Source organism: Ovis aries, chromosome 3 (assembly GCF_016772045.2).
Source record: "Ovis aries strain OAR_USU_Benz2616 breed Rambouillet chromosome 3, ARS-UI_Ramb_v3.0, whole genome shotgun sequence".
NCBI lineage: Eukaryota > Metazoa > Chordata > Mammalia > Artiodactyla > Bovidae > Ovis > Ovis aries.
Window position 1 is genome coordinate 91,644,839 of NC_056056.1, and position 27,205 is coordinate 91,672,043.

The window sequence follows — 27,205 nt, forward strand, 5'->3', positions numbered from 1 at the left end:
GGATGCAGCATGCTTGGGGCTGGTGCATGGGGATGACCCAGAAAGATGTTATGGGGAGGGAGGTGGGAGGGGGGTTCATGTTTGGGAATGCATGTAAGAATTAAAGATTTTAAAATTTAAAAAATAAAAAAAAAATATTCTATGATAACCTGTATGAGAAAAGAATCTAAAAAAGAACGAATATGTGTATATGTATAACTGAATCACTTAGCTGTAGACCTGAAACTAACATTGAAATGAACTATACTCCAATAAAATTACAATATTTAAAAATAAATGAAATATGATTCCAAGGTTTCAGGCATCAGTCCCAGTGTTCTGTGTCTTGCATAGCCCTTTCTGCCCTGAGAAATAGAAATTATATAACTTGTTTTCTACTATGCAGACTAGGGAGGATTCACAAGTCTGGTCTGGTGAACTTCCAGGAAATAAATTTTAAGTGTTTATATAAAGCTTATTCACACTTTCTTGATCTAGAAGTTACACAGGAAACAGCAGAGAACTGAAATAAACCAGGCTCTGAAGAGAGGGAACTCTAAGTGTAGGCAGAAGGGTTGAACTGTGACACCCTGTAGCATCTGCAACTTGGAAAACAGGAGGTTTGATTCTAGGACTTAGGTGATTTAGAAGGTGCATCACTATTATTGTTCGCCATCATTTCCTGTTTCTCTGTTCTGATTGCTTTTGCTATGTAATAAACTGCCCTAACTTGTCACGGTAAAAATAAAACAAAATAAAATAAATATGGGAATGCAAACAATTCTCAAAAAGAAAAAAATTGAAGAATTTACACTACCTGATTTCAAGACTTACTATAAGGATACAGTAATCAAGAAAGTGTGATATTGGCACAAGGACAGACATAAATAAGTGGAACAGAAGAGAGTTCAAAAATAGATTCACAAATTCAATGGGTAAAAGATATTCTTCTCAACCAATCATGATGGAAACATTGTATATCCCTATGGAAAAAAAGTGAAACTCAACTCCTTATCTCACATCATAACCAAGAAAATTATCTCACAATGGATCAATGGGGATTTCCCTGGTGGTCTAGCAGTTAAGAGTCTGTCTGCCAGTGTAGGGGACACAGGTTCAATCCCTGGTCCAGGAAATAAAATCATACATGCTGTGGAGCAACGAAGCCCAGGCACCACAGCTGCTGAGCCCACAAGCTCTGGAGCCCATGTGCCACAGTAAGAGAGGCCACTGCTCCAAGAGGCCCATGGATCACAGCTAGAGAAAAGCCTCCACTTGCTAAAACAAGGCAAAGCCTAGGAGCAACAATGAAGACCCAGTGCAGCAAAAAATAAGCAGACAAATAAATGAATGGGACCCAAATAAAATCTGAACTTACAAAACCTCTAGAAGAAAGTAGGCGAAAATCTTTGTAGCTCAGGATGAGAGTGGTTTTGTTGATAGGACACAAAAAGCATGAATCAGAAAAGAAATAATTAGTAAGTTGGGCTTCATAAAAATAAAAATGTTTTGCTCTTCAAAAGATGCAGAAGAATAAAAGGCAAACCATTGTACTAATCATATTTTTATTTTCCATATTTTATGGAAGTAGAAACATATGTTTATAAAAATACTTGTCCATGAATGTTCATAGAAGCTTCATTCATGACAGCCAAAAACTGGAAACAAACCAAATGTCTATCAACAGAACTAATCGGTAAATGGATCTTTTCCAACAGTGAAATACAGCTCAGCAATTTAAAAAGGACTGAACTATCAACACCTGCAAACAATAAGGCAAAATTTAACAGCACCATAGTAAGTGAAAGGAGCCAGACACAAGAGGAACACTACATTTGTCCATTTACATGAACTTCTAGAACGGGCAGGGGGTTCCCAGGTGGCTCAGTGGTAAAAGAATCTGCCTGCCCATACAGGAGACTCAGGAGACATGGGTTCCAACCTTGGGTTGGGAAGATCCCCTGGAGGAGGAAATGGCCACCCATTCTAGTATTCTTGCCTGGAAAATCCTACAGACAGAGGATATCGGTGGGCTACAGTCCATAGGGTCGCAAAGAGTTGGACACAACTGAGCACACATGTTGCCCTAATGGTCCAGCAGCAAGCGATGAGAAGGAAGACAGACACAAAATCTGGTGCAATGGGTCAAGGGACCTGCAGCCTCTATTGGACTGAGGTGCAGAGTCCACTCTGAGTCCAGGTTTTATTCCTAATTGCAGACTACAAGACTTTCTTTGATCTTATCTTTCTCACGACACTACACTGACATAGTCCAGATCTCCTTGCTTCACCCCTTCTCAGCTAGTCTTGGGAACAATTAGCAAGTGTGTAGGCGGCGTTCATGCCTGACGCTGACCCAGTGTCCAAGGTCCATGCTTTCACGATCCCAGTCATACTCCCTTCTGAGTCTGGTCTTGGGGTTTGTAACAGGCGATTATTCTAAGAAAAACATGTAAGATAATCATTAACACAGTTTCTTAACATATGCTGTTTTTCCAGGTGCTATTTCTGTGAAATTTCTCAAGGCTGTGAAAGTACATTATTAGGAATTCCCACTACACACACACACACACACACACACACACACACACGCACACAGACGTGCTAGAACAGGCAAAAGCAACTTATAGTTAAAGAAATCAGATCAGTGGTTGCTTTGATGGGGACTATAAAGAGGCACAAGGGAACTTTCTGCACTGATGGGAATTTTCTAAATCTTGACGGGTAAAATTAACTTCGGTGTGTACATTTGTGAAAGTTCCTTGTATTTTATTGCATGTGAAGTACACGTCAATGAGACTGATTTTTAAAATGAGGCAGTTTGGGGACGCCCCTGGTGATCCAGTGGTTAAGACTTTGCCTTCCAGTGCAGGGAGTGTGGGCTCAATCCCTGGTCAGGGAGCTAAGACCCCATATGCCTCCTGGCCAAAGAACCAAAACATAAAACAGGAACAATGTTGTAACAAACTCAGTGAAGACTACAAAAATGGTCCACATCAAAAATCTTTAAAAAAAAATGAAGCAGTTTAATATTTAGCTGGTACAGAAAGGTCTCAAAAACTTCAGTAAATAAACAAAACAGATGTCAAACATTACGTAATCTGTGTTCTTCTTGGTGTGGAAAAAAAAAGGGAAAGTGACAATGGTTGCTTCCTGATAGCTTCTGTCTTGTTAGTTTTACAGAATGAGGAGCCATTTTACAGAAAGAAGAGGATAATATTGGAGTCACATTTGATTTCTCCATTTGGAAATAATATTGTCTTTTAGATACAAAAAGCTGGGAAGTTTTTTTTCAGAAAAAGTAAGTATACTAGAAATCAAATCTGCCTGATTACATAGTATGCTTTCATATATGGGTGGTATTGAATAGAAAAATCAATTTATGCCTTCCTTCGATCAGTTATATATGGAATTCCCATCATATATTCTTTTGTGATTTGGAGAATTCAGTTATAAATACGGTGGCCTGGGATAAATGGCAGAACCACAGATAAGCCACAAAGAGTGATGGTTTTAAAATATTGGTCCCCTGCCATCACCTGCGCGATCATTGTGTAGATCTAAGTGGCAACCAAAACGTAACTCTTTCCACCTTGATGACCATGTCTAGAGTATGCTGTCCAATGCAGTTAGCAGCAAGTAGCCATGTGTGTCTATTTAAGATGTGAATTTAAATAAACAAAAATTAAATAAAATTTAAAATTCAGTCACACTGTCACACAAGCCATACTTCAACTGCTCAGTAGCCACATATGACTAATGGCTCCACTGCTAGACAGTACGAATATAGAACATGTGTACCATCTCAGAAAACATGGTGACATTCCAGCTGAGGTTAGCAGTAGGGATCAGCGACAGAGACAAGGGGGACCTTGGATGGGACTCTGGAGGTCTGAGCACCTGATGATGCAGTTCAGATCAAAGAGGCCGTGGGGTCTTTGGGAGCAGATATCCACTTGGATTTGTCAAGAAAGATTTGAAAAGCAGGAGCAGCCTAGCCCGGGAGAAAAGTAATGCAGACAAATGTCTAAGAGTACGACACCAGAGAGACATTTCTCAGAGCTGGCAGAGACTGCCTCGGAGAGTTAGATCTTGGCAAGTCAGACATGAGACAGCTTTTCCAGGGAACCTCACCATGGGAGATGAGAGTTTTGCAGTGATACTCTTCAGAAAACACCAAATTTCACCTCAGATAAAATGTGCTACTCCTTTGAGTGGTGGCAACAGAATAATGGCTAACAATAGTAGCTAACATTTATTGAGCTATTACTTTCTATGAAATACTACACATGAATTCTCACTACAACTTCATAAGTAACTTCTCAACTCCATTGTACAGATAAGGAACCAATGGTATACTGGAGCTGGTTCTTACTGTTTTATGAGACCTGATTGGTAAATGTTTATGCTTTATGCTAGCCAGCTGACATACATTGTTAGCTTGAAATTGGCCACAGTGGAAATATAATGTGCACATTGGTATGTGCTATGAATTTGGGCCTTTTCCCTCAGAGAGGCAATGTTTTCAATGGTTGGCAGTGCAGCACTGAAACAGGTTCAGAGAGGCTTAGCAACTTGGCAAGGCTTCCCTGTTGGCTCAGATGGTAAAGAATCTGTCTGCCAATGCAGGAAACCTGGGTTTGATCCCTGGGTTGGGAAGATTCCCTGGAGAAGGAAATGGCAACCCACTCCAGTATTCTTGCCTGGAGAATTCCATGAACAGAGGAGCCTGGAGGGCTACTGTCCATGAGGTCACAAAGAGTCAGACTTGACTGAGCAACTAACACTTTCACTTTTTCAAGGTTACACAGATGGTAGCAACTGGCAGATTGTATGCCAGTCTCCTTGTTTGAAAGCCCAACATCTCGCCCCTCTGACCTTACTCTTGTACAGTGAGGACAAGATTACTCACTTTACTTTGTTATCAGAGAATAAAACATCTTGTTCACCAAGGACTCTGATGTTAGGAATGAAGGGCTTTACAGAGCTCTGCTTGAAGGCCTGGAATTCAAGCATTCGGTATTCCCATAATTCAAGATAGGTCCAAAGGAGGTGGTGGTGGGGGACGAATGAACCTAATGCTCTGGCAACATGATGCTAGTATACATATTTTGTACAAATGAATAAATATGTATATTTCCCCTCACTTTCTCAGTGAACTTCATAAAGGAGAACAGTCAAGTTCTCATTCGAAGGATGGGAATGACTGTGATAAAGCAAATTTTGGATGAGCTATTTGTATGGAATGTCATGAATTACGAAGAAGTAAGTGTCATTCTTGGCGAGAGGTTTGAGCAGGACGCTGCAAGAGGGATCATTCACATGATTTTGAAGAAGGGTTCAGAAGCCTGTAACCTCTTTCTTAAATCCCTTGAAAAGTGGAACTATCCTCTGTTTCAGGAACTGCATGGACTAAGTAAGTATCAGTTTGCTTTTATATGTTCTACAAAGAGAATAAACCACGAAGAAGATCCATAATCCTCATGACAGAGCCTCTGCTCTCCTCCCTTTTCATATTCCTGGGCTGTGAGCTTTGGTCACATTCAGGAAAAGCTCAGACACTCTCAGGAAAGAGAAAAACACTCCCACTAGATTACTTGATGGTGAAGCCAAATAAGAAACTCCGAGGTCAGGGAATAAATGATTTAGCATAGTCTGACTTCAGAATCAAATTGGATAATGAAGGTACTTAAGTAGTCAAAGCAGGGACTCACCTGGCAGTTCAGTGGTTAAGACTCCACACTGCACTGCAGGGGGCACAGGTTCAGTCCCTGGTCAGGGAACTAAGATCCGTCATGCCAAGTGCCCACACCCCTAAAAAAGAGAAGTCAGTGCAGTTTTCAACATTCCTCAATCTGACGAGGACCGTCTTTGGACAAGCGGCCCCGTGACTACCTACTCTGATCCAAGCTCCACTCTAAAGAGAGCCTGACTGACTAAAGAAGCATGATTCTGCTTTTCATGAAATATTAATCAAGGTTAACTCTTGATTTGCTGAGTGTCACCAGACCATCATTCTAAGCCATTTCCCCACTAGTCTCATGTACATTCCTTATACCAAACACTGGCTCCTCTCCTTTCCAATCAGCTGCTACAAAGTTTGGTGTTGGAAATGAAGAAACAGAAGGGGAATGGGGGTAAAGGCCAACACAGAAAAGCAGGAGTAAATATCTGGAACCCTTTCTGCCATTCCAGAACTGGGGAAGGAAATTAAAGTCAGATTCTCAGCACCACCCCTTCCTTCCTCCTCCTGAACGCTAAGTTCTGCGGACACACAGAACTGGGTCCTTTTTAACTCACCTCTTCTCTAACAGGTCTTTTTCATCAGATGTCAGAAGACGATTTAGATGATTTGGCTCAGGAATTAAAGTACTTCTATGAGAGCCCATCTTTTCTCAACTTCTATCCCCTGGGTGAAGATATTGACATCATGTTTAATTTGAAAAGCACCTTCACAGAACCAGTGCTATGGAAGAAGGACCAACACCATCACCGCCTGGAACAGCTGACCCTGAGTGGCCTGCTGGACACTCTTCAGAGCCCCTGCATCATTGAAGGGGAATCAGGCAAAGGGAAGTCCACTCTGCTGCAGCGAATCGCCATGCTCTGGGCCTCCGGAGAGTGCCAGGCTCTCGCCAAGTTCAAATTAGTCTTCTTTCTTCGTCTGAGCAGGGCCCAGGGTGGACTCTTCAAAACCCTGTCTGACCAACTCCTGGATATACCTGATGTGATCAGTAAGCAGACTTTCATGGCCACGCTGCTGAAGTTACGGCAGAGGGTTCTTTTTCTCCTTGATGGCTACAATGAATTCAAGGCCCAGAACTGCCCAGAAATTGAAGCCCTGATAAAGGAAAACCACCGCTTCAAGAATATGGTTATCGTCACCACCACCACGGAGAGCCTGAGGCACATCCGGCAGTTTGGGGCACTGATTGCCGAGGTGGGGGATATGACTGAGAGCAGTGCCCAGGCTCTCATTCAGGAGGTGCTGAGAAAGGAGTTCGCTGAAGGCTTGTTGCTCCAAATTCAGAAATCCAGGTGCCTGAGGAATCTAATGAAGACCCCTCTCTTTGTGGTCATCACTTGTGCAATTCAGATGGGGAAAAGTGAGTTCCACTCTCACACACAAACCACGCTGTTCTGTGCCTTCTATGATCTGCTAATAAATAAAAACAGGCACAAACGTAAAGGGCTGGCTCCTAGTGAAGTCACTCAGAGCTTGGACCACTGTGGAGACCTAGCTCTGGAGGGTGTGTTCTCCCGCAGGTTTGATTTCGAACCAGATGACTTGTCCAATGTGAACGAGGATGTCCTGCTGACAACAGGACTCCTCTGTAAATACACAGCGCAACGGTTCAAGCCAAAGTATAAGTTCTTTCATCAGTCATTCCAGGAGTACACAGCAGGACGCAGACTCAGCAGTTTACTGACATCTGGAGAACCAGCAGAAGTGACCAAGGGGAATGGTCACCTGCAGAAAATGGTTTCCATTTCAGACATTACATCCAAGTACAGCAACTTGCTTCTGTACACATGCGGCTCATCTGCTGAAGCCACCCGGACTGTTCTGAGACACTTGTCATCAGTGTATGAACATGGCAGTCTCTTGGGACTTTCTGTCACCAAGAGGCCTCTCTGGAGGCAGGAATCTATGCAAAATATGAAAAGCACCACTGTGCAAGAAATTCAGAAAGCCATAAACATCAATTCCTTTACAGAGTGTGGAATCAACTTATTCCATGAGAGTATATCCACGTCTAGCCTGAGCAATGAATTTGAAGCTTTCTTTCGCGGTAAAAGCTTATATATCAACTCAGAGAATATCCCTGACTACTTATTTGACTTCTTTGAAGACTTGCCTAACTGTGCAAGTGCTCTGGACTTCGTTAAACTGGACTTCTATGGGGGGACTGTGGCTTCGTGGGACAAGACCACAGAAGACATAGGCAGGACCCAGGATCAAGAGTTCTCAGGAACCTACATTCCCAGCAGGGCTGTGTCTTTGTTCTTCAACGGGAAGCAGGAGTTTAAGACCTTGGAAGTCACACTCCGGGATTTCTGCAAGTTGAGTAAGAAAGATGTCAAATATCTGGAGAAAATATTCAGTTCAGCTACAAGCCTCAGGTTGCACATTAAGAGATGTGTCGGAATGGCTGGAAGCCTCAGTTCAGTCCTCAGCACCTGTACGAAAATTCATGCCCTCATAGTGGAAGCCAGTCCCCTCACCCTCGAAGACGAGCAGCATATCACATCTGTGACAAACCTGCAGACCTTGGGTGTTCATGACCTACAGATTCAACGGTTGCCAGGTATCATGAACACCAGCAGTTTAAGCTATAATCCAACCTGGTTATTTACTGCAGAAATATTAGCTATCATTTGTTTTGCCTGAAATTTTCCAATAGTTTCTACCAGGAGTTAGGACCTAGAAGGGAAGTGGGAGGGCTTGGGAGAGAGTTCCTTGCTGGGGGAAGTCTGTCATGTTGGGAGGCCCTAGGGTGGATTCCCAGAACTGAAGCCCTATAGTCTGACTGCATAGCTATGTGGTAGTGTGTATGGTGGTGTGTGAGTGTGTGTGTATGTAGGTGTGTGTGTGCATGTGTATGTGTACAGTAGGTTAAGCTTGTTTTCTGTGAACCCTCCATCTTGTCAGCATCTCTGTCTCAACCCAACACTCACTGCTTTCCTACCAAGTAGCACCTGTCCTTCTTTGAAGTCTGGGAGGAAAACCACCCATTAATTGATCGCCTGCAGAAGCTGCTGGCCAGTCATGTCACTAGACTCTTAACTAGGACATTGCAGCACACACCCAGTCCCACCTCTACCTCAAGCATCATTCATTCTGAAAGAAAATTTGGGGAACAGGTTTTGTCTAACATGAAGAAATTAGAGACAACAGACACAATACATATGGGGTAAATCTTTCTGGGTAAAGGGGAGTTTTCACCAAATTCAAAATAACACTAAGGGTGAGGGTCACCTGTGTAGACCAGCCGCATCTGTCTAGATCCCTCCTGTTAACCAGAGCAGGGGCTGCTGAGTTCTGTGTAGTTATGGGTCGACAGGAGCCTTGCTTTATGAGACTGTAATCTGAGATTGGTTTTCATCCGCAAATGATTTCCCTTTTGGTTCTGCCTCACTTGTCACCATGTAGGGGATAAGCTTTCCAACCTTCTACTCAATGCAAGAATCCCTTCTATCAGGTTCTGGATAGTTACTCAGACTATTAAACTACCTTCTGTGCTAGCAGGCTTACCGTCTCCTCTTGATGGCAATTCTTTTGTGCCAATTTGGCAAACTGGTCACTTACAGGCTGAATTTGATCTACATATTATTAAAAATTTCTTTTTTCCTGTTGGCCAATATTTTGTTCTTAATATCTTAAATTTATTTTTTGAGTAAGGTATTCACATGGTCCAAATTATAAAACAATCTATAATGAAAAGTCTCCTTCCTTTCCCTCTCCCCTCACAATGATTCTTTTCCTTGAAGGAGCTGTCACCATTTTGAAGTTGGGAGATGTCATATGAAAATACAGGTCTCATTGCTCTTGAAAATTACAGACTTGACAACTGCACTTGGTAACAGCTGGCTAGAGCTTCATGATCTGACCCTATGCTCTTTGGACAAGACACATAATCTTCAGTAAGACACAGAGGTCACCTGTTCTACTTCTTGTAATAACATCATCTCTCTCACCCTCTCTGACATTTGAGTTTATAATCAGCATTTATTTTTTCTTACAGCTAGGATCTAGTCACTACTGAAGGGCATGTAGGTTATTTTCAGCTTGGGCAATTATAAGTAAAGCTACTATAAACATTATTATGCAAACTTGTATGTAAAAATAAGTTTTCAATTCACTTGGGTAAATATTTAGTGCTGGAACTGCTGAACCATGTGACAAGTGCTTGTTTAACTTTTGAATAAACTTCCCAGCTATCTTCCACTGTGTACCTTTTACATTCTCAGTAGCAATACATGAGAATTTCAGTTGTTCTGCATTCTCACTAGCACTTAGTAGTCTTCCTATTTGTCTCTTTTTTTTTTCATTTTATAATAATAATAATAAAGGAAACAACAATACCAAGTGCTGGTGAGGATATGGAGAAACTAGAACTCTATGCATCATGTTATCTCATCAGAGTTGGCTGATAAAAGTTGAAAATTTTTCATGTACTTATTTGCCAACTTAGTGAAATGTCTGTTCAAGTTTTTCCCCATTCTTAATTGGGTTAATTTGTTTTCTTAGTGTTGAGTTTTAAGTGTTTTTTTAAATACATTCTGGATACAAGTCTTTTGTCAGATAAGTGATTTGAAAATATTTTCTCCCAATCTGTAGTCTTTTCATTCTTTAACAGTGTCTTTCATAGGACAAAAGTTTTATTGCCGTCCACTTTTTCTCTTTGTGAATCACGCTTTCAGTGTCATGTCTAAGAACTCTTTGCAAAAAATCAACATGATTTTTTCCATATTTTCTTTTGAAATTTTACGTTTTACGTTTAGATCTGTGACGCACTCTGAGTTAATATTTGTGTAAAGTGTTAAGTTTAGATCAAAGTTCATTTTTCTTCCCTATGGATATCCAGTTATTCTGTTTATTGAAATGACAATTCTTTCATGTTTGAATAACTTTTTATCCTTGCCCAAATTATTTGGCTATAGTTGTATGGGTGTAATTCTGAATACTATTTTCCATTGATCTTTCATTTGCCAATACCCATGCCTATTTCTTGTCAATACTCCACTGTCTTAATAACTTTTGCTTTATAGTAAGTCATAAAATTTGTGTAGTATTATTTCTCCAAATTACTTTTCCTTTTTCTAAAAAATTATAAAATATTCCAGTTCCTTTGTTCTTCCATATAAATTTTAGAATCACTTTTTTTTTGGCTAGGGCTCATAGCCTGTGGGATCTTAGTTCCTCAACCAGGGACTGAATCTGAGCCCTCGGTAGTGAAAACATAGAGTTCTAACCACTAGACTTGCAGTGAATTCCGAAGAATCACATTTATATTGCCAAAAATTCTCCCTGAGATCTTGGTTGGAATTACATTGATCTATAGACTAATTTTGGAGAAGGCAATGGCAACCCACTCCAGTACTCTTGCCTGGAAAACTCCATGGATGGAAGAGCCTGGTAGGCTGCAGTCCATGGGGTCACTAAGAGTCGGACATGACTGAGCGACTTCACTTTCACTTTTCACTTTCATGCGTTGGAGAAGGAAAGGGCAAGCCACTCCAGCCTGGAGAATCCTGGGGATGGCAGAGCCTGGTGGGCTGCCATCTCTGGGGTCACACAGAGTCTGACATGACTGAAGCATTTAGCAGCAGCAGCATAGACTAATTTGGGGTTCTCCCAAATTAGTGGGGCAAGTGGTAAAGAACATGCCTATCAATGCAGGAGACGTGAGACACTGGTTCGATCCTTGGGTCCAGAAGACCCCCTGGAGGAAGGCATGGAGCCCACTTTAGTCTTCTTACCTGGAGAATTCCATGGACAGAGGAGCTTGGAGGGCTACAGTCCATAGCTTCATGAAGAGTCAGATATGACTGAAGTCACTTGGCACATACACACATAGACTAATTTAGAGAGAAGGGTCTTCCCTGGTGGCTCAGAGGTTAAAGCGTCTGCCTCCAATGTGGGAGACCTGGGTTTGATCCCTGGGTCAGGAAGATCCCCTGGAGAAGGAAATGGTAACCCACTCTAGTATTCTTGCCTGGAGAATCCCATGGACGGAGAAGCCTGGTAGGCTACATACAGTCCATGGGGTCGCAAAAAGTCGGACAAGACTGAGCGACTTCACTATTCACTATTAACATAATTTTTATGTTGAATATTTCAACCTATGACCATGGTTTCTCTTTCCATTTATTTAGATTTTTCTTAATTTTTTTTTCATTATTTTGAATTTTTCATCATGTTGATCCTGTATATGTTTTATTAGATTTATACTTTTACATTCTTTTGGAGCTATTGTACATGGTATTTAAAAAAATCTGGTTAATGGGATTTCCCTGGTGGTCCAGTGGCTAAGACTCCTTGCTCCCAATGCAGTTGGGCCTAGTTCCAGGTCTAGTTCCAGGTCATGGAACTAGATCCTAAGTGCCACAACTAGGAGTCTGCAGGCTGCAATGAAGATCAAGATCCCTTGTGCTGCAACTAAGACCAGGTGACGCCAAATATAAATAAATATTTAATATTTTTTTAAAAATCTGGTTACCAATTATTTATTGCTACTACAGAAATTCAGTTCAGTTCAGTCACTCAGTCGTGTTCGACTATTTGTAACCCCATGGACTGTAGTACCCCAGGCTTCCCTGTCCAACACCAACTCCCAGAGCCTGCTCAAACTCATGTCCATTGAGTCAGTGATGCCATTCAACCATCTCATCCTCTATCATCCCCTTCTCCTCCTACTTTCAATCTTTTCCAGCATCAGGGTCTTTTCAAATGAGTCAGTTCTTCACATCAGGTGGCCAAGGTATGGAAGCTTCTGTTTCAGCATCAGTCCTTCCAATGAATATTCAGGACTAATTTCCTTTAGGACAGACTGGTTTGATCTCCTTGCAGTCCAAGGGACTTCCAAGAGGCTTATCCAACACCACAGTTCAAAAGCATCAATTCTTCAGTGCTCAGCTTTCTTTATAGTCCAGCTCTCAAATCCATACATGACTACTGGAAAAACCATAGCTTTGACTAGATGGACCCTTGTTGGCAAAGTAATGTCTCTGCTTTTTAATATGCTGTCTAGGTTGGTCATAGCTTTTCTTCCAAGGAGCAAGCATATTTTAATTTCATGGCTACAGTCACCATTGGCAGTGATTTTGGACCCCCCAAAAATAAAGTCTGTCACTGTTTCCACTGTTTCCCCATCCATTTGCCATGAAGTGACGGGACTGAATGCCATGATCTTAGTTTTCTGAATGTTGAATTTTAAGCCAACACTTTCACTCTCCTCTTTCACTTTCATTAAGAGGCTCTTTAGTTCTTCGCTTTCTGCCATAAGACTGGTGTCATCTGCATATCTGAGGTTATTTCTCCTGGCACCTTGATTCCAGCTTGTGCTTCATCCGGCATTGTGCATGATGTACTCTGCATATAGGTTAAATAAACAGGGTGACAGTATACAGCCTTGACATACTCCTTTCCCAGTTTGGAACCAGTCTGTTGTTCCATGTCCAGTTCCAACTATTGCTTCTTGATCTGCATACAGATTTCTCAGGAGGCAGGTGAGGTGGCCTGGTGTTCCCATCTCTCAGAATTTTTCAGTTTGTTGTGATTCACACAGATAAAGGCTTTGACATAGTTAATAAAACAGAAGTAGATGTTTTTCAGGAACTCTCTTGCTTTTTCGATGATCCAATGGATGTTGGTGGTTTGATCTCTGGTTCCTCTGCCTTTTCTAAATCTACTTGAACATCTGGAAGTTCACGGTTCACATTCTGCTAAAGCCTGGCTTGGAGAATTTTGAGCATTACTTTGCCAAGCGTGTGAGATGATGACAATTGTGTGGTAGTTTGAGCATTCTTTGGCATTGCCTTTAAACTGACCTTTTCCAGTCCTGTGGCCACTGCTGAGTTTTCCAAATTTGCTAGCATGTTGAGTGCAGCACTTTCACAGCATCATCTTTTAGGATTTGAAATAGCTCCACTGGAATTTCATCACCTCTACTAGCTTTGTTCCCAGTGATACTTCCTAAGGCCCACTTGACTTTGCATTCCAGGATGTCTGGCTCTAGGTGAGTGATTACACCATTGTGATTATCCGGGTCATGAAGATCTTTTTTTGTATAGTTCTTCTATGTAATGTTGCCACTGCTTCTTAACATCTTCTGCTTCTGTTAGGTCCATACCATTTCTGTCCTTTATCGTGCCCATCTTTGCATGAAATGGTCTCCTTGGTATCTCTAATTTTCTTAAAGAGATCTCTACTCTTTCCCATTCAGTTGTTTTCCTCTGTTTCTTTGCATTGATCACTGAGGATGGCTGTCTTATCTCTCCTTACTATTCCTTGAAACTCCCCATTCAAATGGGTATCTCTTTCCTTTTCTACTTTGCCTTTAGCTTCTCTTCTTTTCTCAACTATTTGTAAGGCCTCCGCAGACAACCATTTTGCCTTTTTTCATTTCTTTTTCTTGGGGATGGTCTTGATCACTGCCTCCTGTACAATGCCATGAACCTCTATCCATAGTTCTTCAGGCACTCTATCAGATATAATCCCTTGAATCTATTTGTTACTTCCATTGTATAATCATAAGGGATTTGATTGAGGTCATACCTGAATGGTCTAGCGGTTTTCCCTACTTTCTTCAATTTCAGTCTGAATTTGGCAATAAGGAGTTCATGATCTGAGCCACAGTCAGCTCCCAGTCTCATTTCTGCTGACTGTATAGAGCTTCTCCATCTTTGGCTGCAAAGAATATAATCAATCTGATTTTGGTATTGACCATCTGGTGATGTCCACGTGTAGAGTCTTCTCTTGTGTTGTTAGAAGAAGGTGATTGCTATGACCAGTGCATTCTCTTTGCAAAACTCTGTTAGCCTTTGCCTGGCTTCATTTTGTACTCCAAGGCCAAATTTGCCTGTTATTTCAGGTATCTCTTGACTTCCTACTTTTGCATTCCAGTTCCCTAAAATGAAAAGGACATCTTTTTGGGTGTTAGTTCTAGAAGGTCTTGCAGGTCTTCATAGAACCACAACTTCAGCTTCTTCAGCATTACTGGTTGAAACATAGACTTGGATCACTGTGATATTGAATGGCTTGCTTTGGAAACGAACAGAAATCATTCTGTCGTTTTTGAGACTGCACCCAAGAACTGCATTTTAGGCTCTTGTTGTCTATGAGGGCTACTCCATTTCTTCAAAGGGATTCTTGCCCACAGTTGTAGATATAATGGTCATCTGAGTTAAATTTGCCCATTCCAGTCCATTTCAGTTCACTGATTCGTAAAATATCGATGTTCACTCTTGCCATCTCCTGTTTGACACTTCCAATTTACCCTGATTCATGGACTTAACATTCTAGGTTCCTATGCAATATTGCTTTTTACAGTATCGGACTTTACTTCCATCACAGTCACATCCACTACTAGGCGTTGTTTTTGCTTTGGCTTTGTCTCTTCATTCTTCTGGAGTTATTTCTCCATTCCTCAAGTAGCATATTGGGTACCTACTGACCTGTGGAGTTCATCTTTCAGTGTCCTATCTTTTTGCCTTTTCATGCTGTTCATGGGGTTCTCAAGGTAAGAGTACTGAAGTGGCTTGCCATTCCCTTCTCCAGTGGACCATGTTTTGTCAGAACTCTCCACAATGACCCATCCATATTGGTTGGCCCTGTACAGCATGGCTCATAGTTTCATTGAGTTAGACAATCGGAGAAGGCAATGGCAATCCACTCCAGTACTCTTCCCTGGAAAATCCCATGGATGGAGGAGCCTGGAAGGCTGCAGTCCATAGGGTCGCTGAGGGTCGGACACGACTGAGCGACTTCACTTTCACTTTGCACTTTCATGCATTGGAGAAGAAAATGGCAACCCACTCCAGTGTTTTTGCCTGGAGAATCCCAGGGACGGGGGAGCCTGGTGGGCTGCCATCTGTGGGGTCACATAGAGTTGGACACGACTGCAGCAACTTAGCAGTAGCAGTAGTAGTGGTCCGTGGGATCAGTTTGATTAGTTTTCTGTGATTTTGGTTTTCATTCTGTCTGCTTTTTGACAGATGAGGATAAGAGGCTTATGGAAGTTTTCTGATGGGAGAGACTGACTGTGGGGGAAACTGGGTTTTGTTATGGTAGGCGGGACCATGCTCAGTAAATCTTTAATCCAATTTTCTGTTGATGGGCAGGGCTGTGTTTCCTCCCTGTTGTTTGACCTGAGACCAAACTATGCTGGAGGTAATGAAGATAATGAGGAGCTCCTTCAAAGTTCCCATGCTGGCACTGCCACAGTGCCTCCTACCCTGCAGCAGAAATACAATTGATTTTTGTGTGTGTTTGTTGATATTGTACTCTGTATCTATGATAAACTTATTTCATGCCCCCTCCAAAAAGAATATTTTTATTTCTTCCATTCCGATTTGTATACTTTTTATTTCATTGTCTTGCCTTATTGCATCGATATGACTTACAGTACACAGTGTTGAACAGAAGAGATGAGAATGAACATCCTCCCTTGTTTCTAATCTTAGGGAGAAAGCATTCAGACTTTCACTATTAAGTATGACATTCATTAACTGCCATTTTTTGTTTTGTTTTGTTTTTTTTTAAGATGCCTTTTGTCAGGTTGAGGACATTTCCTTCTATTCCTAGGTGGCTGAAAGTTTTTCTCATTATATAGTTATTAAATCATAACAAATATTTTTGCTGTGTCAATTTATATGATCACTTCATTTTTCTTCTCTAGACTGTTGATATAGTGAATGGATTGATTTTCAAATATCAAAACAATCCTGCATTCCTGTATGAAGCTCACTTGGTGGTAGTATAATATTCTTTTTATGCATGACTGAACTCCTTGGTAATATTTTGTTGAGAATTTTGGCTTCTATGTTCATGAGTGATACTGCTTCAAAGTTTTCTTTTGTTTTATTTTCTTTGTCTGAGTTTCACATTGGTTAATGGTTCGGTTCAGTTCAGCTCAATTCATTCACTCAGTCGTGTCCGACTCTTTGCGACCCCATGAATTGCAGCACACCAGGCCTCCCTGTCCATCACCATCTCCCGGAGTTCACTCAGACTCACGTCCATCGAGTCAGTGATGCCATCCAGCCATCTCATCCTCTGTCGTCCCCTTCTCCTCCTGCCCCCAATCCCTCCCAGCATCAGAGTCTTTTCCAGTGAGTCAAGTTTTTGCATGAGGTGGCCAAAGTACTGGAGTTTCAGCTTTAGCATCATTCCTTCCAAAGAAATCCCAGGGCTGATATCCTTCAGAATGGACTGGTTGGATCTCCTTGCAGTCCAAGGGACTCTCAAGAGTCTTCTCCAACACCACAGTTCAAAAGCATCAATTCTTCAGTGCTCAGCCTTCTTCACAGTCCAACTCTCACATCCATACATGACCACTGGAAAAACCATAGACTTGACTAGATGGACCTTAGTCGGCAAAGTAACGTCTCTGCTTTTGAATATGCTATCCAGGTTGGTCATGACTTTTCTTCCAAGGAGTAAGTGTCTTTTAATTTCATGGCTGCAATCACCATCGGCAGTGATTTTGGAGCCCCCAAAATAAAGTCTGACACTGTTTCCACTGTTTCCCCATCTATTTCCCATGAAGTGATGGGACCAGATGCCATGATCTTCGTTTTCTGAATGTTGAGCTTTAAGCCAACTTTTTCACTCTCCTCTTTCACTTTCATCAAGAGGCTTTTGAGTTCCTCTGCACTTTCTGCCATAAGGATGGTGTCATCTGCGTATCTGAGGTGATTGATATTTCTCCTGGCAATCTTGATTCCAGCTTGTGTTTCTTCCAGTCCAGCGTTTCTCATGATGTACTCTGCATATAAGTTAAATAAGCAGGGTGACAATATACAGCCTTGACGTACTCCTTTTCCTATTTGGAACCAGTCTGTTTTTCCATGTCCAGTTCTAACTGTTGCTTCCTGACCTGCATACAGGTTTCTCAAGAGGCAGGTCAGGTGGTCTGATATTCCCATCTCTTGAAGAATTTTCCACAGTTCATTGTGATCCACACAGTCAAAGGCTTTGGCATAGTCAAGAAGGCAGAAATAGATGATTTTCTGGAACTCTCTTGCTTTTCCATGATCCAGCGGATGTTGGCAATTTGATCTCTGGTTCCTCTGCCTTTTCTAAAACCAGCTTGAACATCAGGAAGTTCATGGTTCATGTATTGCTGAAGCCTGGCTTGGAGAATTTTGAGCATTACTTTACTAGCATGTGCGATGAGTGCAATTGTGCGGTAGTTTGAGCATTCTTTGGCATTGCCTTTCTTTGGGATTGGAATGAAAACTGACCTTTTCCAGTCCTGTGGCCACTGCTGAGTTTTCCATATTTTCTGCTTCATAAAATGAGTTGGGAAGTGTTGCCTGTGTTTCTGTTTCCTGATAGTTATTGTGTAGAATTGATGTTATTTCTTCTTTGAATGTTTGGTAGAATTTGCAGGTTAAATTATCTGTGCTTGAAGCTTTCTTTTTTGAGAAAATTTTAAACTATAAATTCAATGTCCTTAGTTACATAGGACTATTTAGGTTATTTATGTAATGTTGGATAAATTTTAGTAGCTTGGGGCTTTCAAGAAATTGTGTAGTTTTCAGTGCAAGTTTGATCTATGAAGCAGGGTACTCAAAGTCGGTGCTCTGGGATGAGGTGGGGAAGGAGGTAAGAGGCAGGTTCAGGACAGGAAGACACATGTGCACCCATGGGTGATTCATATTGATGTATGACAATAATCACCTCAATATTGTAAAGAAATTATCCTCCAATTAAAATAAAGTAAGTAATTAAAAAAAGAAATTGTGTAGTTTTATCTGTAAAAATCCTATGGACGGAAGAGCCTGATGGGCTACAGTCCATGAGGTCACAAGAGTCAGACACAACTGAGTGACTAAAACACATCTGTGTTGTCAAATTTAGGCATATTTTTCTCTATTCTTTTAACATCTGTGATTTCTGTATTGTTATCTTCCTTTTCATTTCTGATATTCGTAATTTGTTTTTCTTCATTTTTTATTTATCAGTCTTGCTAGAAATTTATCAAATTTATTGATCTTTTCATGGATACAGCTTTTAGTTTCCATTGATTTTCCCCTATTGTTTATCTGTTTGCAATTTTTTATCAATTTCTGCCCTTTATTATTGCATTGCTTCTTCTTCTATTGGGTTTATGTTGCTCTTCTCTGTCTAGTTTCTTAAGTAAGCTTAGGTTTCTGATTGGAAAGTTTTCCTTATTTCCAATATAAGTATTCAATGCTCTAAACCTCCCTTTAAGCAACTGTTAACCTGTGATTTTGATATATTTTAGTTTTTTAAAATATTTTTTCAAAATATTATCCAATTTTCCTTGAGACTTATTTGATGCTTGTATAGAAGTGTGTTGTTTAATTTCCACCTGTTTGGAGATTTCCCAATTACCTTTCCAGTGTAATTCCATTATATTGGGAAGACATGCTTCCATCTCTGACCAAAAATTATATATTTGTGTTTCAATTTCATGAACATTTCTTGCTGATGGTAAAACAAAATTCTTTTGATTGGTCCTGGAAATCTAGTAAATGACAGCTGAACACCAATCCCTTTTCTTTTGGCAGGTGGTCTGACTGACAGTTTAGGTAATTTGAAGAATCTTACGAAGCTCATACTGGATAACATTAAGATGAATGAGGAAGATGCTTTAAAACTAGGTCAGATTTTTGTTTTCTCTAATATTTTTATTAATATAAGTTTAATAATAAGAACAGTTAAGACTCTGACACTGACTGTGTTTATACAATGCAAGAAGGCCTTTATGTCCTTGGTGTCCTAATGCATTTCTTTTCCATTGGTTTGCAGCTGAAGGTCTGACGAATCTGAAAAAGATGTGCTTACTTCGTTTGACCCACTTGTCTGATATAGGGGAAGGAATGGATTACATAGTCAAGACTCTATCAGCTGAACCCTGTGACCTTAAAGAAATTCAATTAGTCTCCTGCTGCCTGTCAGGAAATGCTGTGAAAACCCTAGGTAACTGCTGCCTACATTAACTGAATGAAAACAGTAAAAAAACATGCGATATGTTTATAGTAGGGCATGCTACATCTCTCAAATGGAAATGTAGTCTTTAGAGAAATTGGAAAAGATAATAAAGACTTCTAGGTAATATTTAACCTATTTTTATGATCTTCTCTGTGATTGGAATGAAAATTTATTATGGATGAATAATAGTAGAGAATTTTGAGATAATTGAAGATGTCATTTTAAGACAGGGTAAGTGAAAGTGAAAGTCACTCAGTTGTGTCCTACTCTTTGAGACCCCGTGAACTATATAGTCCATGGAATTCTCCAGGCCAGAATACTGGAGTAGGTAGCTGTTCCCTTCTCCAGGGGATCTTCCCAACCCAGGGATCGAACCCAGGTCTCCCATACTGAGGGTGAATTCTTTATCAGCTGAGCCACCAGGGAAGCCCAAGAGAGGGTAAAGAGGAAGAAAATAAGAAATGAGTGATTGAAACTTGGCACATTCTGTTATATAATAACTGCTTAATAAAATTTTGATTGAATGGATAAATAAGTGATTGAGAAGCAGAGAGAGAAGGATTTTCTTAAATGTTCTCTGTCCTAATTCTTACCTATTGCCTTGTTAAGATGGAGGTAATATGCATCAATATAAGAGCTGAGTCTTGAGTTCCTAAAGGATATATATACCAAGTATGGAGAAACTTTTGCATATTTCTGGATAAACTAGATATGGTCAATTTAGATGTTTTTTTTCAATTTAGGATTTTGGGGGAAAGATGGTCTAGCCCTTTAAAAAACAGAATAAACAAGCACTAAGAATCTGTAAACTTTCCTAAGAAAATTATGTATATGCCAGTGTAAACCAAAAGTTAAAGATACCTAGGGATTAAAAAAGGCCAGACAAACAATGAGAAGCATAAGAATGATGAGCACACTCCTTTACTTCTTCACTTGCCCTGGGGAGAGACAGGTTTAGAACTGAAAATACCAGCTGTACCCCTTTTAAGAGGAGCTCCGCAGGTTTAAAAAAATTATTTATAAGTGCTTCTCTTGTTGAGGAGCACAGGCTCCAGGGAACACAGGCTTCAGTAGTTGTAGCTCCAAGGCCCTAGCACAGGCTCAGTAGCTGTGGTGCACAGGCTTAGTAGTTCTGTGGCATGTGGACTCAACCTGGACCAGGGATGGAATCCATGTTTCTTGCATGGGCAGGCAGATTCTTTACCACTGAGCCACCAGGGAAGTCCCATGCTTTGTATTTGAAACCAAATCACAGAAGATGCTTTACTCTAAGAAAAGGATTCATATGATTGATTAAAAACAATAATAGCTAATATTATAACAAGAGTATGTATTCATTAAAAAACTGACTAATTTCTAAAGGGGATATTTCCAATCAGTCTTGATAGGAAAAACTTCAACTAAACAACCATGACAAATATCTGAAAATGAAGAAAAGAATTAAGCAGTTCTTCACTAGAATGATAGTGTCAGGAGAGTGTAATTTCGTCTGTTCTGTCTTGCTGTAACAAAGATTTGAAACGGTGGACCAGTGTTACAGCTCAGAGTTTTATTCAGCAAACAAAGGATAGTACACCCTCGAGGTGTGAAGGCAGGCTGACCGCAATGGAGAGGCCCCACCTGGCTTGACTCCCTCTTTTTTACGGTTTTGTCTCCTACCCTCTGAGCCTGCCATGTGCAAACTAGGGCTAGCCAGGAAGGCAGAGTGTTTGCTCCACCTGAGGTTCTCACTCCAGTCCTCCAAATTTTCCTTTGTTCCTTTTTCACGGGCTTTCCCCTTTCTTTGTCTTTTAGTCACTGCCATTTTGGACTCCTTTTATTGTAACTGCCTAACAATGGCATTTATGATTAATGTTTACATGTAATATGGTTTCCCAAAATTTTAACCTCAATATATTTGTATTTTTGTTATTAAAATACATCCCTTATAGATAGCATGGAGTTGGGTCTTGCTTTAAAAAAGAAAATCTAGTTTTATTCATCTTTGTCTTTAATTGGAATGTTTAATCCAGTTAATATAATTATTTATATGAATAGATTTCCAGCTGCCATTTTGCTATTTGTTTTCTGTTTTTTCATCTGTCTTTTTTTAATTTCTAAGTTTTTATTATTAGCATCACAACTATGACATTAACAAAATTATCTAAACTGAGTACACACAGAACAGCTCATCTTATCTGGTTTTTATTCCTTTGTTTCTCCTGCACGATAGGGTATTTAGGATTGTAAGCAACCTCAAGAGTTTATCCATTTCAACTTCCTCATTCTAAATATGAAGCTGGTGAAGCCTAGAAAAGCAGAGTGACTTTACTAAAATAACATAAAAACTATCTTCCAGGCTGCATTAGGCTTATGGTGAATTTAAGTTTTTAGTCAGAACTTAGGACCAGGAAATATATGTGCATCAATCATAGCTGTGGCAACTGGGGGTTAAGTCTTTCCAGAGACTTTTTTGGAATAATTATATTAATCAAGTAAAATAATGTTTTGTATGCTACCAACAAAGAAAACAAGGACTCAGAATTCTTCTAAGGATATTTTAAAACGCACTTACAGTTTCCTGAAAGTCTTGTTTTGGATTGAAGTTTCTTTTTTCCAGCTCAGAATCTACATAACTTGGCCAAACTGAGCATTCTTGATTTATCTGAAAATCATCTGGAAAAGGATGGAAAAGAAGCTCTTCAGCAACTAAGTAAGAATGACAATTTAGCCAAAACCAAATACTCAAAAGGTCAGAAAAGCAGTTTCTTTTATCCACATATGCCTTACTAGATGGACCTCAGTGAAATGAAGGTCATTACATAAGTCAATGTAGCCCTTATTTAAACTACTCTTGAAGAATACGGGCCAATGGTTTTTGAGTTATTAGTTTTCCCATATCATTGCACCTGAGATTCCCACTTGCTTGCCTCCTTCCAGGGAGCTAGTGTCTGAGAGTGACATTCAAGGCAAATTTGCTTAAGAAGTTAGTGATAAGATTTTTAAGCTGTGATAACAATTCTGTGATTATGTTAAAATAAAACAACCTGGTACCTACTGTCTTAGAGATTTGTTTCAAAATAATATAGAAGGGAAGGAATTTGATGACAATGAAGCAAGATTATCCATGATTTGGTTTTTTGTTGAAAGTTGGCATATTAGTACATATAGTTTTATATATTTTTGTATATTTTTGAACACTTCCCATAAAAATATTAACCAAAAAACAAGTAGATTCTTATTGCGCACTGAGCAGGCTTCAGAGATAATAATCATTCCTTTTCTCACATCCCTTCATCCTTTATCAATTCTGAGATGGATCCAATTTCTGAAACTGCTCCCTGGTTCTTCAAGTTGACAGGCTGCACATCTTAGAACAGCTAACCGTTCTGATGCTGCCCTGGTGTGGTGATGTACGAGTCAGTCTGGCCAGACTGTCGGAGCAACTGAAGAAGGTCCCACAGCTCGTCAAGCTTGGGCTGAAAAACTGGAGACTCACAGATGCAGAGATTAGAATTCTAGGTAGGTATACATACAGCGCTAAGAGAAAGGAAGTTAGCCCTCACAAAGGTCTTCAGTTGGCTTGTTCTATTTAGTTAGTTAGCTAGCATCTGATTTGCTTATTTATTTGACTCCTCTTTTTTATACAAACATATTGAAAGAGTGTTCACATATGTTAAAGGGTAAAATGATTGAAGACAACTGACCTGTCTTCAAGCATTTCACCTGAAGTGCTTAAAGGAAAAACATTCACATTATCTGATAAGGTGTATTATGTTAGGAATTGCTCTTCCTGGCCTTAACTATCTGAAATTCAGCAAGGCCCCTCCAATCTTGGGAAATATGTTTAAGCCACTTGTTGGGTATTCAAAACAAGTAAGGAAAAGAAAGAAAGAATGTGTTAGTCGTTCAGTCGTGTCCAATTCTTTGTGACCCCATGGACTGGAACCCCATTCTTCTCTGTCCATGGAATTCTCTAGGTGAGAATACCAGAGTGAATAGCCATTGCTTTCTCCAGGGGATCTTTCCAACCCAAGGACTGAACCCGCATCTCTTATGTCTCCTGCATTGCAGGCAGATTCTTTACCATCTGAGCCATCAGGGAAGCCCAAGTGCAATTTTAATGTAAATGGGATCATGGAATACATTTAAGAAGTTGCAAAATAACCCAGGAACAAAAAAAGATAAATAGATGACTGAAGACACAACAGCCTCAGGCAGTTGAAGTGTCCCCACGCTCTCTGTATTAGTTATCATGTCTGTGTAAGATGACTCCAAAATTTGTGGCTTACACAAACTATAGAACCAACAACTATAAACATTACCTCACATTCCTGTGGGTCAGGAATTTGGAAGCAGCTTAGCTGGGTGGTTCTGGCTTTGTGTCATGGGATTGCAGTACAGATTTGCCTGGGGCTGCTGGAAACCTGCTTCCAAGGTGGCTCCTCCAAGGTTGGCAGGTTCGTGCTGGCTGTTGGATGGGGCACTAGTTTCTCATCCCTGGACCTCTCCATACACTGCTTGCATGTCCTCAGAACATGGCAGCTCACTCTCTCCAGAGCAAGAGATCCAAAAGAGAAATCAGTTAGATGTTGCAATATCCTTTATGACCTAGCCTGGGAAGATCATTCTGGGCTAATCTCTGCTGTGTCCTATGGTTACTCATGTCAGCCCATCCCAGTGTGGGAGGGGACAACACAAAAGAGTGGACACTAGGAGGTGAGGATCATTGGAACCAACTTGAAGGCTGACTACTATATTACCTAAGGCAAAGAATTGGTAAAAACAGCCTTGACTGCCTTCATCTCCCTCCCAGATTGTCTAGAAAGTATTTGTAGGATACACATCATAAAACTTACCATTTTAACCATTTTAAAATCTACAGTTTTGTGGAATTCACGTTCTTAAGCAACCACCATCACCATCCATCTCTAGAACTTTTTCATTTTCTCTGGCTGAAACTCTGTACTCATTAAAGACTAACTCCCTCTTTTAAAAATTTCTCCTAGAGATGTGTATGTCTTTAGTTCCTTAGGCTGCCCAAAGGGTCTGCAGTTCTTAGTGGTGCTGAGATTCTGGGTCTTTCCTTCCCTTAATTCTTTTATTTATTTTTGGTTGTACTGGGTCTCTGCTGCTGTGCTTGGCCTTTGGGGCTGCTCTTGGGTGCAGTGCCTGGGTTTCTGATCGTGGTGGCTTCTCTTGTTGTGGGACACAGGGTCTAGGGCACAGACGCTTCAGTAGTTGCGGCTTGCAGGCTTAGTTGCTCTGCAGCATGTGGGATCTTCCTGGATCAGGGACTGAACTGTGTGCTCTGCGTTGGTAGGCAGATTCTTAACCCCTGGGCCACCAGGGAAGTCCTCTCCTTCCTTTCATTTCTAACTCCACTTCCATCTCCTCTACCTGCTCCCTTCACCATCAAATCATATCATCCTGGGTGTCATTCTTTCAGGACCTTCTGCTATTCTGGGTGATCTCGGAAGCAGGTGGGGTTTCTGTGACAGGCTAATTAGCTAATAAAATAATCCTTCTCAGGTAACCTCATACCTAAAGCAAGTTGGAAAGGATATGTCTTTTCAAGGAGGCTGTTGGGAAGTGTGTAGAATTAGAATTACAGGTGAGGGAAGGCATTTTTACATAGAGACTCTATCATCTTTCAAATCTGTAAGTAGGTAGTGGCTTAACTTGCCCACTTCCGAGGCTGACTACTGAGACCAGAGGAGGAGATGCTGTGGTGGGTTCATTAAGAACTAAGCTAAGGGAGTAATTTGCCATTTCACTTTAATAGCCTAGTGCCTAACAGCGTCCATATGTAAATGAGAAATATAAATATAACAGAAGACAGCTGACTCTTGGGAATTTACCTGTAATGATGTACCCCGATGCAAGTGAAAAAATGACAAAATGAAGAACTAATTTATTCTCAAAGTGTTTTTAAAAAGAATTTGTGGAATTACCATTATATACCTAATAAAACATAACTATTATCCCTGTTTTATAAACAGAGACATGGAACCTCCTTGGCAGTCCAGTGGTTAGGACTCTTCACTTCCTCTGCAGGGGCCGCCAGTTCCATTCCTGGTCAGGAAACTAAGACACCTCATGCCATGCAGCAAGGCCAAAAAAAATGTTTTTAAAAAGAAGCAGAGGCATAAGAAAGTTGTTAGACCAAAGCAGGGAGAGGGCTAGAGACAGAAGAGTTGATGAAAGGAGCGAGAGCGTGCAGGTGCTGGCGTGACTCCTCTCCAGCCATTTCCTCCACCCCCCAAAGGTATAAGGGCTTCCCAGGTGGCTCAGTGGCAAAGAATCCGCCTGCCAATAAAGGACACCCAGGTTTGATCCCTGGATCGGGAAGACCCCCCTGGAGTAGGAAATGGCAACCCACTCCAGATTCTTGCCTGGAAAATCCCATGACAGAGGAGCCTGGTGGGCTACAGTCCTTGAGATCGCAAAGAGTCAGACACAACTAAGTGTGCACACGCATGCAGCTAGAGGTATAAAAAGCAGTCTGCTTGGATGTGAGGCACTAGCTGAAGAGTGAGAGCCAAGCATTCTCTGCCTTTGGTCTCTAGCCAGGTGAAGAGACTGCTGTCTGTCAGTCCCCTCTAGAGGCTCCATCATTATGAAGTGGTTAAGTGAATTAGTTTTAGAGTCAGACAGACCTACCCATCCCTTCCACTTGATAGATGTATGGTCTGCAGCAACTTCAAGCTGCTGAACCTCAGTTTGCTCATCTGTCAAATGGGGATAATTACAATGCCTACCATATGAGAGGTTATTATACTAATCCATAATTGAGCTAATGAATAGTAAGAAGTTCAATACTGACCCGTTGTATATGCTCAATAAATGGTACTGTGATCATTATTTTCTGTCAGGTTCAAGGGGAACCAGATGCTAGGGTCATCTTCCTTCAAAAAAGAACTTCTTCAGGCTGCTCACTTTTGATGTATAAGATCCTTCACAATAGAGCCCCAATCCACATTCCTCTCCACCTTCATCTTCTGCATGCCTCCCCACCTATGTGAGGCTTCATCCTCATGAACCTCTTGCTAGTCCTCCAAAATGCCTTTGTATATGCATTCCATCTAGGAAGTCCTTCACCTCCTCTACAGTCCTTTAAGACCTAGCTGATGTATCTCTTTTTTGGTGAAATAGTCTCCTTTTTTAAGAAAAATTATTTATTTTTAATTGGACAATAATTGCCTTATAATGTTGTGTTGGTTCCTGCCGTATATCAACATAAATCAGCCATAGGTATACATATGTCCCTTCCTTCTTGAGCCTCCTTCCTACTCCATCTCACCCGTCTAGGTTGTTAGAGAGCACTAGGATCAGTTTCCTGTGCTACTAGCAGCTTCCCACTAGCTACTCTTGGTGAAATAGTCTCCTTATGCTCTCTCTTCTGCACCCCTAAAAGTAACCTAGATGGTTGTTTTAAGCCTCTTGTCCAGAGTCTTTCAAATTTTTTTGCCTATGACCCACATTTTAAAAGTATATTTTATCTTGTTATCCAATGCACACATACACATACATTTTTATAGTATTTACATATACTTTAAA

The 27,205-nt window shown here is 40.7% G+C and overlaps 1 protein-coding gene and 1 long non-coding RNA gene across 3 annotated transcripts in view; one reads left to right on the plus strand and one right to left on the minus strand.

The window, feature by feature from the left end:
* The window catches only part of NLRC4 (NLR family CARD domain containing 4), a 48,596-nt gene that overhangs the window by 9,552 nt on the left and 11,839 nt on the right, over positions 1-27,205 (plus strand). Inside the window, exons 2-8 of one of the 2 annotated variants that reach the window (XR_009599862.1) lie at positions 3,155-3,280; positions 5,135-5,395; positions 6,294-8,288; positions 19,243-19,335; positions 19,484-19,654; positions 22,266-22,358; positions 23,000-25,913. Coding sequence is in view for 1 of the 2 variants with exons in the window: in XM_042246306.2 (XP_042102240.1) it covers position 3,280; positions 5,135-5,395; positions 6,294-8,288; positions 19,243-19,335; positions 19,484-19,654; positions 22,266-22,358; positions 23,000-23,167 (2,782 nt within the window). In the remaining variant the exon portion in view is untranslated. The remainder of the gene's footprint in view (positions 1-3,154; positions 3,281-5,134; positions 5,396-6,293; positions 8,289-19,242; positions 19,336-19,483; positions 19,655-22,265; positions 22,359-22,999; positions 25,914-27,205) is intronic. The other variant, XM_042246306.2, reaches the window with a different exon arrangement.
* On the minus strand, positions 1,528-24,594 carry LOC121819068 (uncharacterized). Its single transcript, XR_006059233.2, has 5 exons — positions 23,971-24,594; positions 22,221-22,321; positions 6,280-8,037; positions 5,694-5,793; positions 1,528-2,418 (listed from the first exon to the last, which is right to left on the minus strand). It is a non-coding gene; the product is annotated as an uncharacterized LOC121819068 (long non-coding RNA).